Below are 21,297 nucleotides of genomic sequence, written 5' to 3'. Positions count from 1 at the left end.
ATACAGTGGTGCGATCTCAGCTCACTGCAAGCTCTGCCTCCTGGATTTGCGCCATTCTGCTGCCTCAGCCTCCTGAGTAGCTGGGACTACAGGCGCCCGCCACCTCGCCCGGCTAGTTTTTTTTTTTTTTGTATTTTTTAGTAGAGACGGGTTTTCACCGTGTTAGCCAGGATGGTCTTGATCTCCTGACCTCGTGATCCGCCCGCCTCGGCCTCCCAAAGTGCTGCCTCTCTGTCCCACCTCTCAAAACTAAGAGATTTTTAGATAGTCATAATTTTCAGGTTCCTTTTTTTTGAGATGGAGTTTCACTCTTGTTGCTTAGGCTGGAGTGCAGTGGCACAATCTCGGCTCACTGCAACTTACACCTCCCGGGTTCAAGCGTTTTTCCTTCCTCAGCCTCCCAAGTAGCTAGGATTACAGGCGTGCACCACTATGCCCAGCTAATTTTGTATTTTTAGTAGAGATAGGGTTTCACCATGTTGGTCAGGCAAGCCTCAAACTCCTGACCTCAAGTGATCCATCCACCCTGGCCTCCCAAAGTGCTGGAATTACAGGCGTGAGCCACTATGCCCAACTCAGGTTCCTATTTATTATCTTCTCTTGTAGAACAAGGCTGTATTAAACTCCCAATTGGTATTTATATATCCCATCTTCCAGCCCAACCATATCATCTAATAATATCCATCTGAAATAACAATCAACTTTGGAGGGTTTTTTTTTAATCTATAAAATGATGTGGCCCTACTAATGCTAGTATGTAGCCCGAGTTGTGAATCACATAAATCTTTCAAAAGTTTATCATGCCTATTAAGATTACTATTAATTACTGTTAATAAAATCACAAATTGTATCATATTGTATTTAGCATTAGAAGAAGTAAGTACTTATTATTGAGACTTGGCTTTTGTTTTTCTGAGATTATTACTACTTTTAAATGGATCTGTTTATACCTTGTTGAAGAGAGGCAGAACATGTTGTCCTAAAGTAAAAATCTTTGTTTTATATAGTTTTAATGGAGGAGGAGCATCATATTTGTGTGTTTTAAGCTTTTCTGGTTAAATAAAGTGCCTGCCACTTTCTCTCTACCTTGCTTTATCTGTGGAAAGTTGTTGATTGGTTACACAGTTATTGAGAACTGAAAAAGGAGAAAGACAGGCTGTAATACAGATTTAGAGACTTCAAAGAAGCATATTTTACCCCAGGACTGGAATAAAAGAGAAGAAAGCCTGTGTAATGATGGAACCAAAACCCTGACTTGGTGTCTCTCAGCTAATTCAAGAGCCTCAGCAGCTCAGAGGAGAGAACCCTGACTGGCTGCTTCTGGTATGCATGGAGGGAAGAGGGCTGCACAATGAGACTGGTTCTAGAGGTGCTGGGAAAGAATCATGGAGCCAGGAGACAGCTGCCTCTGGCACGTGCATAGCTGAAAAGAACATCTCTCACCTTCATCCAGCTCTTCAGGGCGGGCCGCTTTAACATCCACACCATGCCTCAGTTCTGAGAACCTCACAGAAAACCAGCTGGCAACGAAGTAGTAGTTGTAGATCCCTACATTAAGCATTGGAAGGCATATGGCAGGTCAGTTTGGAACTTAGTAACTGCCACATCATCTTGGAGAAAAATTCAGAAAATTATATGAAAGCGTATTTTTCTACCAGCTATATAGGATAAGTTAGAGTAAGTTGATCAACCAGATGAATATTCAGCTATCTATCTGACATCTCCACTTAGGTGTTTAAGATAAGTATTTCAGATGTAACCTTTCAAGAGAGAACTTCTGATTCTATATTCCTCAACTTTTATCTCATTACATGGAGCCACCATCTACTTTATTGCTTAAATCAAGAACCCAAACAACATTGTTTAATTTCTCCTTTTCCCTTACCCTCTATGTCCATCTGATCATCAGGCCCTGTCAGGTTAACATAACTCTTTTCATATCTGTTATGACCTCTACCCCAGTCCAGTTCATCCTCTCTGTTACCTGGACCATATTAAAGCTCATGACCCATCTCAGTAATCACGCTGGCGCCCCCAGCAGTTCATCCACAAAATAGCAGAGTGAGGCTTTAAAGACAAATCCTTTTTTGTCAGTTCCCTCTCATAAACCCCTTTGTTTAAATTAAGTCAATCAAATTCTTTGTCATGTTCTGTCTGCCAAAGCCATCAGAGCAGATGAAGGTGGTAATTGGCATCAAAATTCATTATAAAATGTGGTCACTCTTCATTTTTTCTTTTCTCTGATATTTGTTATTCTCCAAGTAAATTAGTCATGTATTTTTTTGTTCGGAAAACCTTTTCTACCCATTGTTTCAAATTTATAGAAAACATTCATTTTTTAAAATATATTGATCACATTCATTTTTGCAAGGCTTTGGGGACTACAGGGAGCATGGGTTTAATTGGTTATTGGTTAATTTATGGATACAATTCATGAGAAATTTCTTAAAAACATCAAAAAATAGAAAAACTGAGATAGCACCTGGCTACATATGATTGATCTCCCAAAAATAAGCAGCATGAATTTATAAAAGCAAGACCAGTATACATGAGAGTGCTTAGAAAAGCCTGCACTCAGGAGAATCGCTTGAACCAGGAAGTCGGAGGTTGCAGTGAGCCAAGATCGTGTCACAGCACTCAAGCCTAGCAACAGAGCGAGACTCCGTCTCAAAAAAAAAAAAAAAAAAAAAAAAAAAAACAGCCTGCACTCTGGGAGAAGACAGTGATCTGTGTTATTGAGGAACACATAGGATGCTTCTAGTAGGAGCCTAACTTGGAGAGGAAAGTACCAGGTCTACTCTGGGGAATTGTGGACAGATGATTTTGACTAATGCAGAACATTTGCAAGCAAGGTTGCTCATATAAACTGTTCAATGCCCTGAATGCTAGAGTGTTTGGGACTTTGTGTTAGGCAGTGGTTCGAATTATTTTTTTAGTTGACATAGTTTTAATGATTTGGAAATACACATTTGTTTCAGCTCTCTGGTGATTACTTTGTTGTAGTTTTTTAAAAAAGTATACAGATCTAAAAATACTAAATAAACATGATTTTCTTTCTAACATGAGGTCTGATGAATTCAAGATACTTCCACTTAAAGGCATCCTAAGACTGGAGAAAGTATAATGTAACGGTTAAAACATGAGGACTTTGAATCAGGTATTCTGGGTTGGAAGCCAGTTTTGCAATGTGAACTTTTGTAACTTTGGATAAGCTGCCTACCCTGCCTGAGCCTCAGGGATAATGCACTGCCAATACCACAGATTTGTTAGGAAGCATAAATGATTAGATAATGAAGATCTAGTGTCTAAATCTAGAAAAGTTGAACAATATATAAATTGCATTAAACATGACCTGTTTGTATCCTTTTAACATAGCCGTTAAACATAGTTGATGATGGCTGGGCGTGGTGGCTCACGCCTGTAATCCCGGCACTTTGGGAGGCTGAGGCGGGTGAATCACCTGAGGTCAGGAGTTCGAGACCAGCCTGACCAACATGGTGAAATCCCATCTCTACTAAATATAAAAAGTTAGCCGGGCGTGGTGACAGAAGCCTGTAATCCCACCTGCTTGGGAGGCTGAGGCAGGAGAATCCCTGGAACCCAGGAGGTGGAGGTTGCAGTGAGCCAAGATTGCACCATTGCCTTCTAGCCTGGGCAACAAAAGCAAAGCTCCATGTCAAAAAAAAACAAAAACAAACAACAACAACAAAAAACGTAGTTGATGATACATCTGTATCTTACTTAATATGCATAAATTTTAAAATATATATTTATAAATACCTATAATTCATCATCCTTAATTGCAAGCCTCCAGAAGTTTGGAAAACTGTGTTTATAGTCTTTTCACCCCACTTAGTGTATTTTTCTTTTTGTTACAGATTGGATTATAGGAGTATCCCCTAGACTCTGGTGGGTGTTACAGAATCTATGGTCTCTAATCTTTCTATAAATCTGAAAAATTCTGAAATTCTCAAGGCACTTCCCTGATACCACAGGTTTTAGCTATTAGCAGAAGTGTATTGTATTTTTGAGCTTTTACATTTCAAAAGTAAAGGCATTCTTTGTTGTGCTTTAATAGTCTTTCCATAATATTTTCCATACAGATACAAGGGAAATATTCATCTGCCCTATGACCCAGCAACTCTACTGATAGGTATTTATGCAAGATAAATGAAAACTTACATTCACAAGGAAGCTTTGTATGAGAATTTTCAGAGTGGCTCTGTTCACATATCCAAAAGGTAGAAACAATCAAATGTCTGTAGCAGAAGAATAGATAAATAACATACCAAGCCACTAAAACAGATGAACTACAGCAACATGCAGCAGTGTGGATGAGTCTGACAGCTGTTATATTGAGGGAAAGAAATCGAACACAGAAAAGTATATATGCCTTCATTATGTGAAAATCTAGGCAAGTAAAATCAGATGGATGGTTAGGACTTGCAGTACAAGGAGACTTTCTGGGTTTGTGGAAATGTCCTGTGTCTTCAATGGAGTGCTATTTAGCCATAAAAAAGAATAAGATCCTGTCATTTGCAACAACGTGGATGAAATTGGAGGTCATTATGTTAAGTGAAATAAGTCAGGCAGAGAAAGAATCTGCACATGTTCTCACTTTTTTTGTGGGAGGTAAAATAAGACAATTGAACTCATGGAGATAGAGTGTGGAGTGATGGTTCCAGAGGCTGGGAAGAGTGGTTGGGAGGGCGCAGTGGGAATGGTTAATGGGTACAATAATGTAGTTAAAATGAGTGAGATCTAGTGTTCGATAGCAAAACAGGGTGACTACAGTCAACAATGATTTATCGTATATTTAAGAATAAGTGTAATTGGATTGTTTATAATACAAAGAAAAGATAAATGCTTGAGTTAATGAGTACTCCATTTACCCTGATGCATTTTATATGCATTGATTTAATATGCGTTGTATGCCTGTATCAAAATATGGCATGTACTTTATAAATACATACACCTACTATGTGCCCACAAAAACTTTAAAAAAAAAAAAGGAAGAAATACCCTGATTTGATATTGCAATTAAAATCTTGAGAGTCCACTGCATGTGAATTTAGCTTCCATTTTTTAAATGTTTCTTGAATATAGGGCAAATACTTGGGAAATCAGAAGCTGTGAGATTCCAGATAATCACTTGAGTTCAGTATTACAAAATACGATTTTAACGCCCCATGTTACAAATGTAAAAGTTAGTGTTCTGTCTCTGTAGGGTTGCTCATTTCCGATCAAGATTCTGCAGGTACTTTGTGAACTATCTGGAGTTGACATGTACAACATCAGGATGTCCCGTTTGATCAGTTGTAATTTTTGAGAAAAAGGTCAGACAAATTGGTCTGAAGACTGGCTCATAGAAGCTCTAGAGCCTCTAGACTGTAGAAGAAACTTAGTTTTCTCATCTGAACTTATATTTGAAAAAGAGGTGACATACACCTTCAACAGTGTTTAGGCAGGTACACACTACTAAATCTCATTGTCAAAACCAGGACAGTAAGGTTGAAATAACCACTTCCATGTGAAAGTAATTCTATAATTAACCCTGTTGTCTCTCTCTTTTTTTTTTTTTCCTTTGGAGACAGAGTCTCGCCCTGTTGCCCAGGCTAGAGTGCAGTGGCACGATCTTGGCTCACTGCAGCCTCCGCCTTCCGGGTTCAAGCGATTCTTCTGCCTCAACCTCCCAAGTAGCTGGGATTACAGGCGCCTGCCACCACGCCCAGCTAATTTTTGTATTTTTAGTAGAGACAGGGTTTCACCATGTTGACCAGGCTGGACTGGAACTCCTAACCTCATGATCTGCCTGCCTTAGCCTCCCAAAGTGCTGGGATTACAGGCGTGAGCCACCGCGCCCAGCCAGTGAACCCTGTTGTCTCTTAAGACACACAAAGTGTGAATACAGAGTGGTGGGGAGTGGTCAGGACATGAGGGTGAAGCCCATCCTGGGCTGAGACCACCTAGGATCAAATTCCAGCTCTGCCAACTAAATCCTGTGCATTTCTGGGAGGCATTAGTGTACCCTGCCATAATATGGCTGTGATCTGGTGTAACATACCATCATCTCCAACAATACCATATGATAGTCTACACCAGGATCTCCTCCTATGCCACTCTTATTTTTATTCTCTTGGGGTGATCTCTCCTCTGTTTTCATTATCCTGTACCCTGCAGATTACACAAGTGTGCACACACAGTGGTGATCACACGCATTTCTTCTGTCTTTTTTCTCTGTGGCTTTCTCTCATGTTTGACACTCCATTGCCAAATAGTGAATAGTTATTTTGCTATCCAAAAGGAGCAGTTCAATGCCAACATGTTTTTAAGCACCTGTTCCTTCTGCAGGAAAGTCCTCTTTGATCTTTATTTCCTCTTTGTTGGAAGTAAATTTGCCCTCTTATTTGCTGACATTTTCAAACTTGTACTACTTCTTTCTTACTATGGTAGATGACTGGAGGTAAACCTACTGCTCTTCTTTGTCTTTTTTTTAAATGTATCATATAATTTATAATACTTTTGGTATTCCATTTTTATATATAAATTTAAATTTGAAACTTTTGCTAAGTTTCAACTTTCAGATAGCTAGTTTTTAGCAAATAAGCTTAAAAAGTTTAATTATAATGGATTTGATTCTTCTCTTCCAGTAGTAGCTTACTGATTTAGTTTTTAACAAATGATTTCTGTCTTTCAAAGATCATACTTATTTTTTGTTCATCTTTGTGCAAGTTGATAGGAGTAAAATTCCACAGGCATGCAAGTATCTACTCCCTGTAATCTGCTGCAAAGCAGGTTTTTAAAAATTTGACAGTAGCACATCAAAACATTGTCTTTATGTTTCACTCATCTTTTTCTTTAATTCTTGTGATTTACTAAAAGCTCACTGAACAGTTCTGTTTACTATATATTATAGTACACCATTCACCATTGTAATGCCAAAAACAGAATTTTGTGTATCATTACAGCTCTAATGGAAAGGAGCACTGAGAAGCTTGTGTCCTGTTCATCCTTACCCTTTTATGAATCAGCGAGGAACAAAACTATATCAGAAAATTGTTTCATTGGGTTACTTTCATTGTAAATATCACAAAGTCATGTAAAGTTATTGGGATTAGATGATACATAAAAGTGGGGGGCACTTAGTTCTGTCTCTACACAGACTTTGATAGATGGACCGTCATCTACTGCTTGCTTTGACTGTGGCTGAAGTTTGTGTTGGACTTAGACATTTGGGATTTGGAAATAAAGTTAAAGACTTCTCATACCAGTCACTTATAAGTTCTAGCAAATAACTTGGGGGTGGCTGTAGGAACATGGGGTTAGGCAGCGGTAACAAAGAAATAAGCCCTATTCTCATGGAGCTTTCTTTGGGAGTGGTGATACTCAGCAGACTGTAATTTGAAGTAGAAACGATTACCTTTGTCGATAGGTTCTTGGAGATACAACTTTAAACGAAATGAGTATATTGCAGCCTTTTCTTCCCATCAATGTTATAATGAAATCATGTTAAAAGCAATGGCATTATTTCAGGACCTACTATCCATTGTTTCACTTAAAGTTAGTTTTGAAGAACGTATTGACCACATTGAGGATATACTGTAATCTAGGGATGGCCCCTGGAAAAGGAAGGTAGCATTTAGGTTCAAGTTTGTGGGGATTGGGATAGGCAGGATTTGGAAAGAGAGAGGGACAGAGCAGTACACAGGGGAGCACTTGGGATGGAGGAAGTGGGAATATGCACAGAGATGAATGGTGGAGAGCAATCTGGTTTGACTTAGGATGTTACTTACATATGTGTGTAAAGTAGTAGGTTAATGGGCTTAACTTGAGAAGATATCTTGGGACCAGATTGTAGGCAACTAAAATTTTTTGTATTTTTAGATAGTAAGAAACCGTGAAAGTGTTTTGAGACAGAATGTTGAGAAACATGAAAATTGTAATTTGGGCAATTAATCTGGCCTTTGTGTATAGATTGATTGGAGAACAGACACCATTAGCAACTTGTTTTGGTAGTTTGGATGCTTTGCCAAAAATGACTGGAACAGTAAATGGAAAGAGTGGGACGAATTCAAGGTGAATGGGGTGGCCAAACATTTTGATGATTAGAGACTATCCTGATTTACGTTTGAAGCATGGTTATTACTAATGCCCCTTTTTGCTTTTAAATGTTTCTTGCTTTGGACAATAAATCATATGGTGACCCTAATAGATTGCTGTGGCATTGATAGCACTCGCTAATTAGACTGAAAGCAGACAGGAATTGTGTAAGAGAGCAGAATATACAGTTTTTTAGAAGTTCTTATTTCACTGAGTTTTCCTTTTTTGAAGAATTAAGCATAAAATTTCCTTACCTAAATTCTGCAATCCAATCTTTTATGTTTAAAATTCTTTGTGTGCGTGCGTGTGTGTGTGTGTGTTTAACGAACACATCTGAGTTTTGGAATATTCAGCAAAATGATAGTTGCTGGCTGGGCGCAGTGGCTCTCACTTGTAATCTTAGCACTTTGGAAGGCTGAGGCAGGAGGATCACTTTAAGCCAGGAGTTTGAGACCAGCCTGGGCTACAAAACGAGACCTTGTCTCTACAAAAAATTTTAAAAAGCCAGGCATGGTGGTGCATGCCTCTAGTCCCGGCTGTTTGGGAGGCTGAGGTGGAAGGATGGCTTGAACCTGGGAATTCCAGGTGGCTGTGAGCTAGGATCATGCCACAGCACTCTAGCCTGGGTAACAGCTAGACCCTGTATCTAAAGAAAAAGAAAGAAATTAATTAAAATAATTTTAAAATGATAGATGCCAAAGAGATATACTATGTTTAGTCTTAACCTCACGTTTTCATTCATTTCTATTTAAAAGCAGAGCTTTTTAGGAGAACTTTAATAAATCGGTGTAGCTGACATAAAAATGTACAAATAGAATATCCTGTATATCAGCACGCCATCACTGAGAAAACAGGCTCCATTATGTTAGCACGTTTTAGTTCGTGATCTTTTTTTCCCCGTATTGAAACAGGTGACTGTAGTCACATGATACTTTAAGGTTTTTGTGTGGATATAGCTATTATATTTGTGGATAGTCTCAAATGCTTTTATCTCGTGTGTTTTCCGTGTATAGGCAGAAGGAGAAGACAGCCTGAAGAAGATGCAGCTGATGGAGCTTGCGATTCTGAATGGCACCTACAGAGATGCCAACATTAAATCACGTAAGAATGAACCCTGAGGCCCAGGGTTACTGCTCTCTCTGTTGTTTTTGTCTACAGACTTTTCCTTTTGGCAGCACAACACAATAACAGTTTATACAAAGTGAACAGTTGAAGTAATTCTGTCACTTGATATAGTAATTCTGTCACTTTGAGAGTCCTATTTTTAATGCTTTCATGAATTGAGGACACTCCTGATTTTATTTTATGTCAGCATGTTGAAGTTTTGGGTTGACAAACTTACATTATTTTAACGAAATCTCAATCTCTAAATTCAAGCGTTTAAGAAATTTTCTGTTTGGTTAAATACAGATGTAAGGCTTCCAGCTTATCTTGTTAAATGTATGCAAAAGACAGCATATTGAAAGCTTACTTTGAAAAAGTGAATTTGAAGTATATCTGAATAAAATGACTCTCTGTTGAGTTCTGTCCTTTCACTCTGCTTGCATGTTTTCCCTCCAGTATTTTTCCCTGTTGATTTCATATGTGAGTTCACAGAGATCAGTGGGTGATAACTCTTTTTCCGTCCTAATTTTGTTTGTATATGTATCTGTGCATGTTTTTATAAGCCATAAGAGGATAGCTTTTTTATGTTTAAAATGAAATAATGTGAAATTTTTGTTTTGAAACAATTTAAGATTCATACATATCATTTATATGAACATACCATATTTAAATTAGTGATTATTTAAAACACATAGAATTTTAAAGTTCTAGGCAGCTTTACAAAATGTAGGCAACCTACTGGGTTTAGAAGTAGTTACTTTACAAATTGTTAACTTTAATTTACTCATGAAAATGTGAGTATATCATTAATAGGAATTTAGAAATAGGGCTTTTTAAGATTTTCTGTGATGATAGTTCCTAAAGATGCAGGAAATGTACATATATACCTAGTGGTTACTTGGCTAAATGCAATAAAAATTATTCTTACTTTACTTTGAAACTAAAGCTGTACTTTAGAAATATACCAAAACTGAGTTTCTGTGGACTCCAGTTACAAATTATTTTTTAACATCTGTTAATGCAAGTGTTTCATTGTGCTTCTGCATGTACTTTAGTCTTATGAAATCTTAAAAACAGGTATATCAAATGTATGAACTAAATATAACCTATTTAATGGTGGCATTCATTTTTTTACAATGGCTTTTTAATTTTTGCACATTCTTAATCACATTGGGAAAGGGAAAGCTCTTTGCATTTGATTGGTGTGCTTTGGCATTTTTGTGTGATCAGCGCATGTACTAATGATTTCCTTTTATTTTTCTTCTTTCCTGCTTTTTCCTTTCTTTTTCCTACTCCCCTCTCATTTTCCCGTATTTTATACTGCTGTCTCTATACTTCTTTCTAAATTTCTTTGCTTACTGTAGCAGCCCTTGCCTTTTCTCTTGCAGCAACAGCCCAGGCTGCTCCAAGGATCATTACTGGGCCTGCGCCGGTTCTCCCACCAGCTGCCCTGCGTACTCCAACGCCAGCTGGCCCTACCATAATGCCTTTGATCAGACAAATACAGACCGCTGTCATGCCAAACGGAACTCCTCACCCAACTGCTGCAATAGTTCCTCCAGGGCCCGAAGCTGGTTTAATCTATACACCCTATGAGTACCCCTACACATTGGCACCAGCTACATCAATCCTTGAGTATCCTATTGAACCTAGTGGTGTATTAGGTAAGTTCTTCTCCCCACGGGGTTGACAACATTCTCTTTATAAATATTTTTGCTCCCCTAGATTTTGAAATGGTTTTATCAGTTTTAGAGAGGCAAGACAAGTTTCCATTAGGAAAGCCTGAACCCTAAATTTTATTGCAACCTCTCATAAGGGTTCCCCTTTGAAATAATTGCACCTTAAGTTTATTCAGATCCACTTTGGTAACTCAGGTTCAGTTTGGTTGGGTAAATCTGTTGTGTGTGTTTTAACAAATACTTTTACATTTGACATGACTGAGGCCATTCTGAGTTTGAGGTCCCACCCCACTGGCCCGTCACCTCCATCAGCTCCACTTCTCAAACTTAGATTCATTTTATCTCACAGATTTGTGTAATTGTTGGAAAAACTTTAAACTTCTATGTGAAAGTAGTTTGAGATCTTTATAAAATTCATATTATTGTATGTGTTTTATAATATTTGTGATCACTTAAAATATGAAAGAGACCAGATAAATACAGTCATGCATTGCTTAACAACGGGAATACCTTCTAAGAATTGCCTTGTCCGGCAGTTTCATCATTTGGTGTACATCATAAAGTGTACTTACACAGACATGCATGATACTGTTTACTACACACCTAGGCTGTGTGGTATAGCCGTTATAATCTTATGGGACCACCGTAGTATATGTGGTCCGTTGTTGACCAAAATGTTATGCAGGCATGACTGTAGTTGTATTCTTAAGATTTTTCAGTTCTTGGCTTTTGGAGTCCTAGTCATATTAAACATGAGAGATACTCTTAATTTCAGTAGTACAGTATGGAATAGTTAAATACCAAATCACTGAATTCAGAATCTCACTTAAGGCAAAAATTAAAATCATAATCTAAACGCTTGGTTTTACATGAACAAAAAGTGGTGTGCTCGAAAAAGACATTACTGATGCCTTTTTTTTATAGAGTGGATTGAAATGCCAGTCATGCCTGATATTTCAGCCCATTGACTTGCTGGATGAAGGACTAGAATACAGCAGCTGTTATAACACGACCAGTCAATGTGGAACAAACTGTTTCTGTGCAACCCCTTTGTTTTACCAGACAAAATTTGAATACTTTTTTTCCTGAAGTGTATACGACCTTGGTGCTGCATGCATGCTGTTGACTTTTAGGACTTTGATCTCTTAAGGTTTTTTTTTTTCCAGCATTAATATTGATTTATAAGGATTTGAAAATCTTTACTGAACTGGAGGACACTAAGATTTAAACTCGAAAATTCATTGTTCAAGTAAAGAAAGCCATGATGCTCTGTATGTTATCTGTGTGTGTGCATGCACTCAGGTGCCCTTTGTTTCATGAACAAATACATTTCATTGTACATGTTTTCTGTTTATCTCTAAATCATTGTATAAAGTAATTGCAGGTCAGAATTATACCACAGAACTGTTTATGAGAGGCTTGTCTCTGTTGCACATTTCTTGAAGCATTTTTAAAATAACATGTAACCTGTAACCTTGTTGTTTAAGTTTTCTTTTCTATTAATACTCTGTCCTGTGGTCCCATGCATGCTCCTTTTCCCAGAACTCCTCTCTGCTGCACCCACAGCATCTGTTCCCGAGGAGTTATGACTCTTGACTTCCTGCAGGGCTGGGGCTCTTAGCTACCAGCTGCTGTTCCAGCACTTTCAGTGCAAGATCTCCCTGATTTTGCCACATGGAATTGTACTTATATATGATTACCTTATCTAAAATGAATAAGGGGTGATGGACCAGTTTACTGCTTAGAAATAGCAAGAGGCACTGCAGTAAAACTTGTTTCTCATTGTAAAGCTTCATGTCTTTTGTTTGTTGAAAAATTTTTACTTACAAAAACTTAATTGTTAAACTGGTAAAATAAAGACCAAAATATGCAGATTTCTAATTGGCATTCATAAGGTGAATAATAATAAGTGCCAAATGAAAAACTCTTACTATGGTTAATTTTATTTCTTGCTTTGCCACCTAAGCAGTAAAACATGATATTGACCACTTGGAGAACTCAGAAAATGATTTTAAATTTCTAAGTTATAATAAATTTGCACACAGATAACATGCATGCTATTTATGTCACATCTCACATTAAATTATTTTAAAATAAGCAGTGCCCTTCAAAACAGATGCAGACATGTGTGTTGGTAGTAGTGAGGAGATTGGTATTAGCATCAAGTCTTCATTGATGACTAATTTTTAATTCCCTTCCTTTTATCTTTAGGTATGGCTTTCCCAACGAAAGGCTAAGAATTCAAGAACGGTCTTAACTGAACCCTCATCAGATCTGAATTTAACAAATGCTTAGTCTCAGCAGCCTCCGGGGGAAAAAAGCTTAGCCTAGCAGTCAGTGACTTACTTGCACTTTTTGCACATAGATATAAAGTAAAATTATGTTATTAATTTGGTTTAGTCTGTAATATTACACAGTAATGGTAATTTATAAAGGAGTGTATAGTAGTATACTGACTGCTAAGTGTACTATACTGTTTGCTTTACTAATCACCTAATTCATTGCAGTTCATACTTATTGACTCAGAGTTTAAAACCACAATCTGTAGGCTTTAAGAATTGCTTTTAAACCTTTTTAAGTGATAAACTCTTGAAGTGGTCTTAAGGTTAGCAAATAATTGTCAGTATTAAACATGGCATTATTTAAGTAGTCCTGCTGCGAGAAAGGCACTTCAGTGAATATGTGACTAGTAAAGCTTAAATATGTTTGGATCTAATAGAGTTCATGAAATACTGTAACTTGGGGATTGTAAATGAATGGATAAAATAGGTTAAGGCCCAAGATGTTTGAAATGAATGCAATATTAATAGATGCATATATACATGACATATTGTGGTTAATTTTAAAACTACTGTGCCTTAACGTGTTTCTTAAACTTTTGTAGTAAATGAACATTTGAAATCCATTTTGATAAACCTGCTGTTAATGTTTTTTCCCCCCTTGTGAATGTTTTCTAACTTTGTCTTGGTAATTGCAATTTAACTAGGTGCGGTGGCTACTAAAGTTCGAAGGCACGATATGCGTGTCCATCCTTACCAAAGGATTGTGACCGCAGACCGAGGTTAGTTTAGTTCTGCAGTTCTTGTCTGTAAGAAATGCGTTGGGTGTCCATAAAATTTGCAACACCACACCTGATGGAAAAATGTAATTGCTTACCTGCACACAGTTTTTTTTCCTTTTCTAAATTTGTTTGTGATCACTGACAGATATAAGGGTTGGGTTTTTTGTTTTGGTTTGGTTTTTTTCTCCCTTCATATTTTAACTTATTAAATCTTCTATTATTATGTACTATGATTTATTCCTACTAAAACATAAATTAGTCAATTTGGGGAGCTATTTAATTTTGATGTTGCCTCAGTTATTTTCATTAATAACTTTTGCTAAAATTTACCTTTTAAAAATTCTGAAATTTGGGGTTGGTATTGCAAAATGAATTGAACGGGTGGTGCTTTAATGAGAGAAGTAAAGGAATATATGCCTCCTGTGTACTTTTGGAGAAAACTGAAGATTTAGTTTCCATTTTTCTTTATAATAAAATATTTGAGCCACTGTATAAATGTGAGGGTGCACATGTCAAGTACTTAGCTAAAATCAACAAAGTGAGGACTGTGAAGATAACTTTCATGTAGTTGGATTTTTTTTAATATAAATTAGAGCATCAATTCCCTTTTATTCTTACATTCTCTTGCCAAAATGGATCCTTTGATTTTTGTCATTTGCTGCTAAAATATATTATCTGAAGGTAAACTGTCTCTTGAATTTCTGTGGTGATATGAGATCCAGCTGTGTGAATATCATTTTTGACTAACCTGTGACTGGAAAATAAGTCTTCATTTTTCTCCTTTACAACTTTTATAATTTGTGTCCTGTATATGCCCTTGGACCCTTTTATAAATTATTTTTGCTTATTGAGGAATGGTATTTTCGGTTTATTGACATTGAATCGTTTTCTAAGTTTTTCCATCACAAGATAGGAATCTCAAGCATGGTAGTAAAAAAGGATTTTTTACAAGTTTCTGTTATGGCACATTTGTTTCCTACAAATTAAACTGATCAAAGTCTCAAATATTAGTGGAGGAAAAAGTGCTGGATTTGCACTTCAATTGTACATCTTCTGTGAATTTATGAAGGACCTACCTGCTTCATGTGATTACCTTGAGTACTGATGATAAATACTAGACACAGCTGTTGTCCACATCAGAAATAACATGCCTTTCCCAAAGACACTGTTAATATTTGTTTAGCATAATACATAAAGAATGTCGAAGACTTTCAAACTAATGTATACGTCACTTACAGTGATTATTCAGTGAACAGAATAGACCCCAGCTCCGTAGTCATCTATGAAGATGATATTCCTTGTAAGTGTTCTGTACGAACACGTCTCATAGGGATGGGGAAATTTTTTGGAAAGTCACTTTAGTTTTAAAGAAACGGGACAATTCCATGAATAATTTGAGATTTTATTCATATTGCTTATGTCTACAATTGTTCTAAAGAGTATTTTAAAGTAGTTTTTTCCCCCCAGCTAATCTTTCCCTGTATGCCCCCTTTTAGGAGATTTCTCACCATTTTTGCTTTAACACGATAATTATTGGCCTACTTAATACTCCAGTGCCTTGAGATAGTTGGACATATTTGAGGAAGATTTTATTGTATTTGGAAAATTACGACACATTCCATGCATAGATCTTTTGTTGTTATGTGTTTTGATTAGTTCTGTCACTGTTTTTATTTAAAATGCAGTGTCAGCAAACCGAAATGCTCATTTCTTTTTTAGTAACAGAATATTCGTATACTTATCACTGTATGCACTCATTGGGTCTAAGGGAGATGTCTGAAGTCCTTCACTTAAATTATTTTATGATACTACTGTTTTCTCTATTTTTGAGGTTAAAATTATTTTTAAAAACTATTTTGAAGAGAAGTTTATTAGTGTAAGCATTCATTTAATGCAAAGAAACTCAGCCCTTGGACATATAACCATGTAATTCTATATGAACGTTTAGAGTCCTACATGGTTGACCAATATCTAGTTCTTTACTAAAAGTAAACTCACCTCTATATATATATTTCAAAACTGAATTTGAAGCCTATTAGAGACCAACTGATCTTTTAGTTGTAACGAACTGTATGGTCTTGTATGGTGACACACCTGTGTAGGAGGCCAAGACTTGGCAGAGGATGTAGTCTAGGTGTCCTGGTATATATATATGGTCACTCACTTCGTTTATATATTCCACACTCAAGAAAGAAGTCAGAAGTTTTTCTGAGTAATACAAAAACCATCACTTATATAATTTGTATAAGAAACTTTAAACAGTTTTAATCAAAATTCTGAATAACATCAAAAATGCTTTAAGATTTTATATTTTGGAATACCTGTGAAGTAGTATGACTACATCATGTTAAATATTTATTTTCTTCTATGATTTTGGGGCAGCAATTTTTATTTTAAATAAAATTCCACTTTTAAGAAATTCAGGGAAGATTTGGTCACATTGAAGATACAATATTTTTGTAGTATTTATAAACTGTTCTAAATGATAGACTATAGAAAGCATTTTTGTCATATGAAGGTAAATCAGTCCATTATTTAGATCATTTAAACTCTGAACATTACACCTTCTGGGCTTTGATTTATGAAGTGGCACAGAATCTAACTTTGCACTGAATATCTTTTCATTCACATCTCCTCTGCCTTAGTCACAATGGCAACAGTACAGAAAATTCTATCAAACCTCAGAATATAGTAGAAATAATTAAGCTGTTGAATGAGTCTTAAAAATTATACTACTGTTAAGTGGACCAAGTTTGGTGAAGCAGAATGTGACAAAGGTTGATTAAGGAAGGAACAACTCAAGGACATTGGGAATGATAACTTTTCCACTTGAGAACTACTTTATGTTTTACTGTAATTTTTAAAAATTTTTTGTCCTTTTTGTTATTTTGCAAAAGAAAATAGTATTTACAGGTGGCTTCTTTTAAAATATAAAAATATAAAGCAGGAATGTATATGAAATGTCAGATTTTATTGTATTTGCAGAGTATTAGCTTTGAAATTGAATAAAGAAAGCTGTTTGTAGTTTTAAAATGCCTTATTGGTATCAATTAGAAATTTCTTCTATTTTTTGATGTACTTAGAGCTTTTTGAGTGTAGAATTTTAAATGGCAGGATTTTACAGTGTTTACATGCAAGTGCATTTTATAAGTGTTCTATATGTGTAAAATAGTATTTTCAACTGGAAAGTGTTGGCTAGTGCAAAAGGCCTGGCCATTTTCTGGTTCCCATGATGTTGCCTACACTGCTAGACTACAGTTTAGTATTGCTTTGTATCATGAGGCCAAGAAATTCCATGTTGTTTGTAAATAGAATAATTGAAAAAGCAATAAACATTTATTGAACAAAAGAAACCTTGTTTGGCCCAGAGTTTATGTTGAACCAAATTGTTCATAGAATTTTGAATTTCTTTAGATTCATTTCTGTTAATCATCAGTTATTAATAATCACATCCATCATTAATAGTTGCTTTAATGCTTGCATCTGAGAGAATACTAATGCTTAATAGCAGTCAGATACTGATAACTGCACTGACTGTTTAAAAATTCTGTATACCAAACCTATTCATTGTTGTTTTTCAATTTCCTTCATTGACTGCTACTAACTATTAGTTGTTAGTTGTATTTTATTTCTATTTTTTCTTGTTAACCAGTTTTTTGTTTTTTGGTTTTTTTTTGTGGGAGTGGGCTCTTCTTCATTTGTTCAAATCATGATATGAAATTGTCATGATTTTAATTGTATTCTGTAGATGGTGTCAATCAGTTTGTCAGAATTAAACATGCTTTTTTTTTTTTATTAGTTGTGATTAGTTTTTCATGTTGTCATTAAGCCGTCACTAGCTGAAACTAATCTCTTCTCTATCTTTTCTTTTCTTTTTTTTGTTTTGTTTTTTTTTGTTTCTAACCACCCAGCCGCCACCGGCAACTAACCTATGACCTTCTGACCTCTGAACTCTTCACCCAATGATGACCTGACCATGCCTGCCTGCTGATCAGTTAACTGGTAATCGCCTTTGCTTGCCTGTCGTCAGTGCAGCGAGCTGAGGCACTTGTCCGTTCGTCTTACCATCTAACCAAACAAAAGACAAAGAAATTGTTGTCCTCCAACTCAGCTTTTTTTTTTTTTTTCCTGTTTGGGTGAAAGTGGTTCTAGAACCTGCACTGAATAGTAGTAAAGCAATAAGGCCCAATTCATCCCACAGCACTGATCATTTTTTAATATCCCACCCTAAGCGAACGGTAAGAAGGCCTCTCTTAAGAAGGGGAGACAGATGGCCCTTAACTACTCAATGACAGAGGCAGTTACTGTGAGAGACTTCTAGGAATCTTTTTCTTCTCATAGCGAAGTCAAAGCTCTCTCTGAATGTACTGTGTGATGATGCATCATGCATGAACCTTCGGTCAGGGATATCATTGGTGAAGTGATTTCGAAAAGTATTCAAAATTTGATATGCTGTTTAGTCACTACAGTGCCCTCAAAGGGCAGAAGTTGCAGCCTTTTTTATATTGCCTGCCAAAATTTGAAGTATTAGAAGAAAGTGTGCCATGAGAGAAAAACGTAAGGAGTTTTGAAAAGTAATGCAAATAACAAAACTGCAACACTATTTTTAAAAGATAAATATCTAAGTTAAAATTACTGAATATTTTACACCTTCTAAAAAAATATGAGAACAAGGTACATGCATTATGTGTCACATTACTGGGCAAACTGTTCAAGTATTTTTTTTTTAAACCTCCCTGTATAGAAAAAAATCATTAAGGATGTAAAAGCCATGCTTGCCTATTTGCTGTATACATGTAATGAAATTGTAGATAAAGTGTAGTGCATTGAAACAAATGAACAAAAAGTAGATACTTTTACTATACAAGGGTGCTGGTGCAGAAAAAAATATATATATTTTTGGAAATGTAGCATTTTATACTTTCAAGTGTTATAAAAAAAAAAAGAAAAAGAACAAAGAAACCCTTTATTTCATTAAATGATTTTTTCTGGTGGTTGTCAAGAAACAAAAGACCAAAAGAGCCTTTTTGTCTTTCTTTTTTATTTTTTAAGTATTGGAATAAGTCTAAAGAAAAGAAAGTGCCTTATTTTCCTTCATGGTCATTTAGTCAAGTGTCTCATAAGGATCAGCTCCTCCCTCAGAATACAAGTTAATGCATGTTACTCAGTCGCCCAGTATGTGAAAGAAGATATGAGGGAGACAAATGAGTTGATGGTTTGAATTATATGATTTTTGCCACGTTACCTTGATGCAAATTTGCCAAATCTGATACTGTGAAAAGATTTGATAACTTTTCTAATGCCTGACTAGTAAGTTTTAAAACATCATTCTTTAAAAAAATAATTTAATATTTTTGGTTATTCCAATCTTCAGTGTTAACCCAAACGATTCTGAGATAAAAATTATGTGTCATCTGAACTTCAGTTTACAGACAAATTAGAACTTTGTTTTATTTGGAGAAGGGGGATACATTCATTTGGTTTTGATTTTTATTTTGTTTTTAATTAATTGGAGATAATAGGATACCTAGCAAATGTTTTCAGAAAAGTGAATCTTTGTGATTTTCATTCTGAAAAACAATGTTTTAAATCACCCAAATTTAATCACATGTCTTTATATCATACCAGATAACTGGTGTAGTGTATCCTCTTACTGTTTCAGTAACCTTTGCCTCCCCCACCCCTTAACTTTAAAAGAATGTGAAAAACTAGCATCATAGTGCATATAAATACTCAACCACATTTCAGCTTAAGCTTCTAATTTCTCTAGAAGTTGAAACAGTTAGTTATGTAGTTGAAGCAATTTGTGTGCAAAGCCTACATCTAAACACTTGAGTGAATAATCATTAACTGCTCAGTACCAGACGTGGCAAATCTCAAGTGACAGTGGACTCCCCCCGCCCCCCAGCTTATCAACTCGTCCCCTCTTCCACACCTTCCCAGCATCACAGTCAGAGGTCAGCAGGAAGCTGAGTCATTACCTTCTTGGTGACCTCCCCTGCCATCTTGTCTCACTTGGAAACCGTTGTCAGTTTATTTACTATGCAATAGACATTCATTGTTTTGTATCCAGCTAGCTTTGGTTTAATATGCCACTGCTTTGTCTTTCTGTTACACATACAGTTTTGATTTATTTACAATATATGCTGTGCCATTTTGATTTTTATATCGTTTGGTTGCTTTAATAAATTTGCGACACTCAAACACTTGAGGTGATAGTTGTTAAAAAAAATACCAGTATTTGATCCAGTTTCATCTCAACTGTGTTATACCTGGACATTTTAGATGTTTATCAAAGGTCTTTTATGGGGAAGAAAGTAAATGTATGAAATAATAAATGTGTGACATTTATGGGTAATGTTGGCTCTGAACAAACTTTTGAAAACTTGGTTGACAAAATTTTGGATCAACTGAAAAAAGCATGACTTTTGAAATCTCTGAATGCCTTGGTTCTCAGTATTATCATTCTTTATTGAATTTATTTCTTATTAAAATATGTAGTTTTTAAGACTTTTTTTCTGACAGTATTATGTAATTTTTTAGCGTGGGTAGATGGGAGTGTCGCTTGTATGTTATCGTACAGCTGACATGTATTTTTGTCTATTCTTTATTATCTTAGTTTCATGCTGTGTATGTACCATAACCAACCTATTGCCTATGAGAAACATGTAAGATAATGTATTTACAGCCATTGTTACAAGTTTATAATGTATTTTTCTATCTTGTTTTATATGTATGTTATATAACATTCAAAAAGAATTTTTTTCTTGATTGAGAAAAGGATACAAAATGCAAAATCCACAATTTTGATAACTGAAAATTGCCAATTGTTTTGCAGTACTTTATTATATTGGGTGTCTTGTCTTTTTTGGGCTTTTAGTTAGCTAATGAATGAATACATTAGACACTTTTGGGTTTTAGTTGGGATTTTACATAGCTTGCATTTTAATTCTTTGGTTCTTTGCTGTTTCTATTAACCCATAGCATTATTTTAATAAATGTTATAATACCAACCTACTAACTCTGGACTATGTCTGTTTATTAACCTTTATATGTTTAATTAAAATAAACAAATAAAGACAAAAGAATGTAAAGTCTTGAGTTACTGGACTAACCCTGAAGAACGTGACCACAGATAACATGGCGTGACTTGTTTTTATGTTGTTTGTCAGCTGACAGTTTTGCACACTACTGTTAAAATGGCTTTGGTTATTCTGGTCTTGTACCTTGTGGGGGGGTGGGGGTAGGTGCAGTAGAGATGGGAACAAAGAGGCCTTTGTTGGAGGCATTCTTCTCCTCTTGCCACTTGCCTTTCAGCATCCGCATTACTAATTCCACACCTTATTTTTCCTT

At 35.8% G+C, this 21,297-nt stretch overlaps 1 protein-coding gene across 7 annotated transcripts in view; it reads left to right on the top strand.

Annotated features, from left to right (window-relative positions):
• The window catches only part of QKI (QKI, KH domain containing RNA binding), a 163,443-nt gene extending 142,481 nt beyond the window's left edge, over window positions 1-20,962 (top strand). Inside the window, exons 5-8 of one of the 7 annotated variants that reach the window (XR_005241348.2) lie at window positions 9,114-9,201; window positions 10,569-10,868; window positions 13,095-13,944; window positions 17,856-20,962. Coding sequence is in view for 6 of the 7 variants with exons in the window: in XM_038001187.2 (XP_037857115.1) it covers window positions 9,114-9,201; window positions 10,569-10,868; window positions 13,870-13,944; window positions 17,856-17,872 (480 nt within the window). In the remaining variant the exon portion in view is untranslated. Of the gene's footprint in view, window positions 1-9,113; window positions 9,202-10,568; window positions 10,869-11,807; window positions 14,631-17,855 lie in introns of those variants that run through there. The other 6 variants (XM_038001188.2, XM_038001187.2, XM_073022288.1 and 3 more) reach the window with 6 other exon arrangements.
• Window positions 20,963-21,297: the final 335 nt, after the last annotated feature.

Source organism: Chlorocebus sabaeus, chromosome 13, assembly GCF_047675955.1.
Source record: "Chlorocebus sabaeus isolate Y175 chromosome 13, mChlSab1.0.hap1, whole genome shotgun sequence".
Classification (NCBI taxonomy): Eukaryota; Metazoa; Chordata; class Mammalia; order Primates; family Cercopithecidae; genus Chlorocebus; species Chlorocebus sabaeus.
Note: the sequence above shows the minus strand (reverse complement) of the source record. Positions and strands in the feature narration are given on the sequence as shown.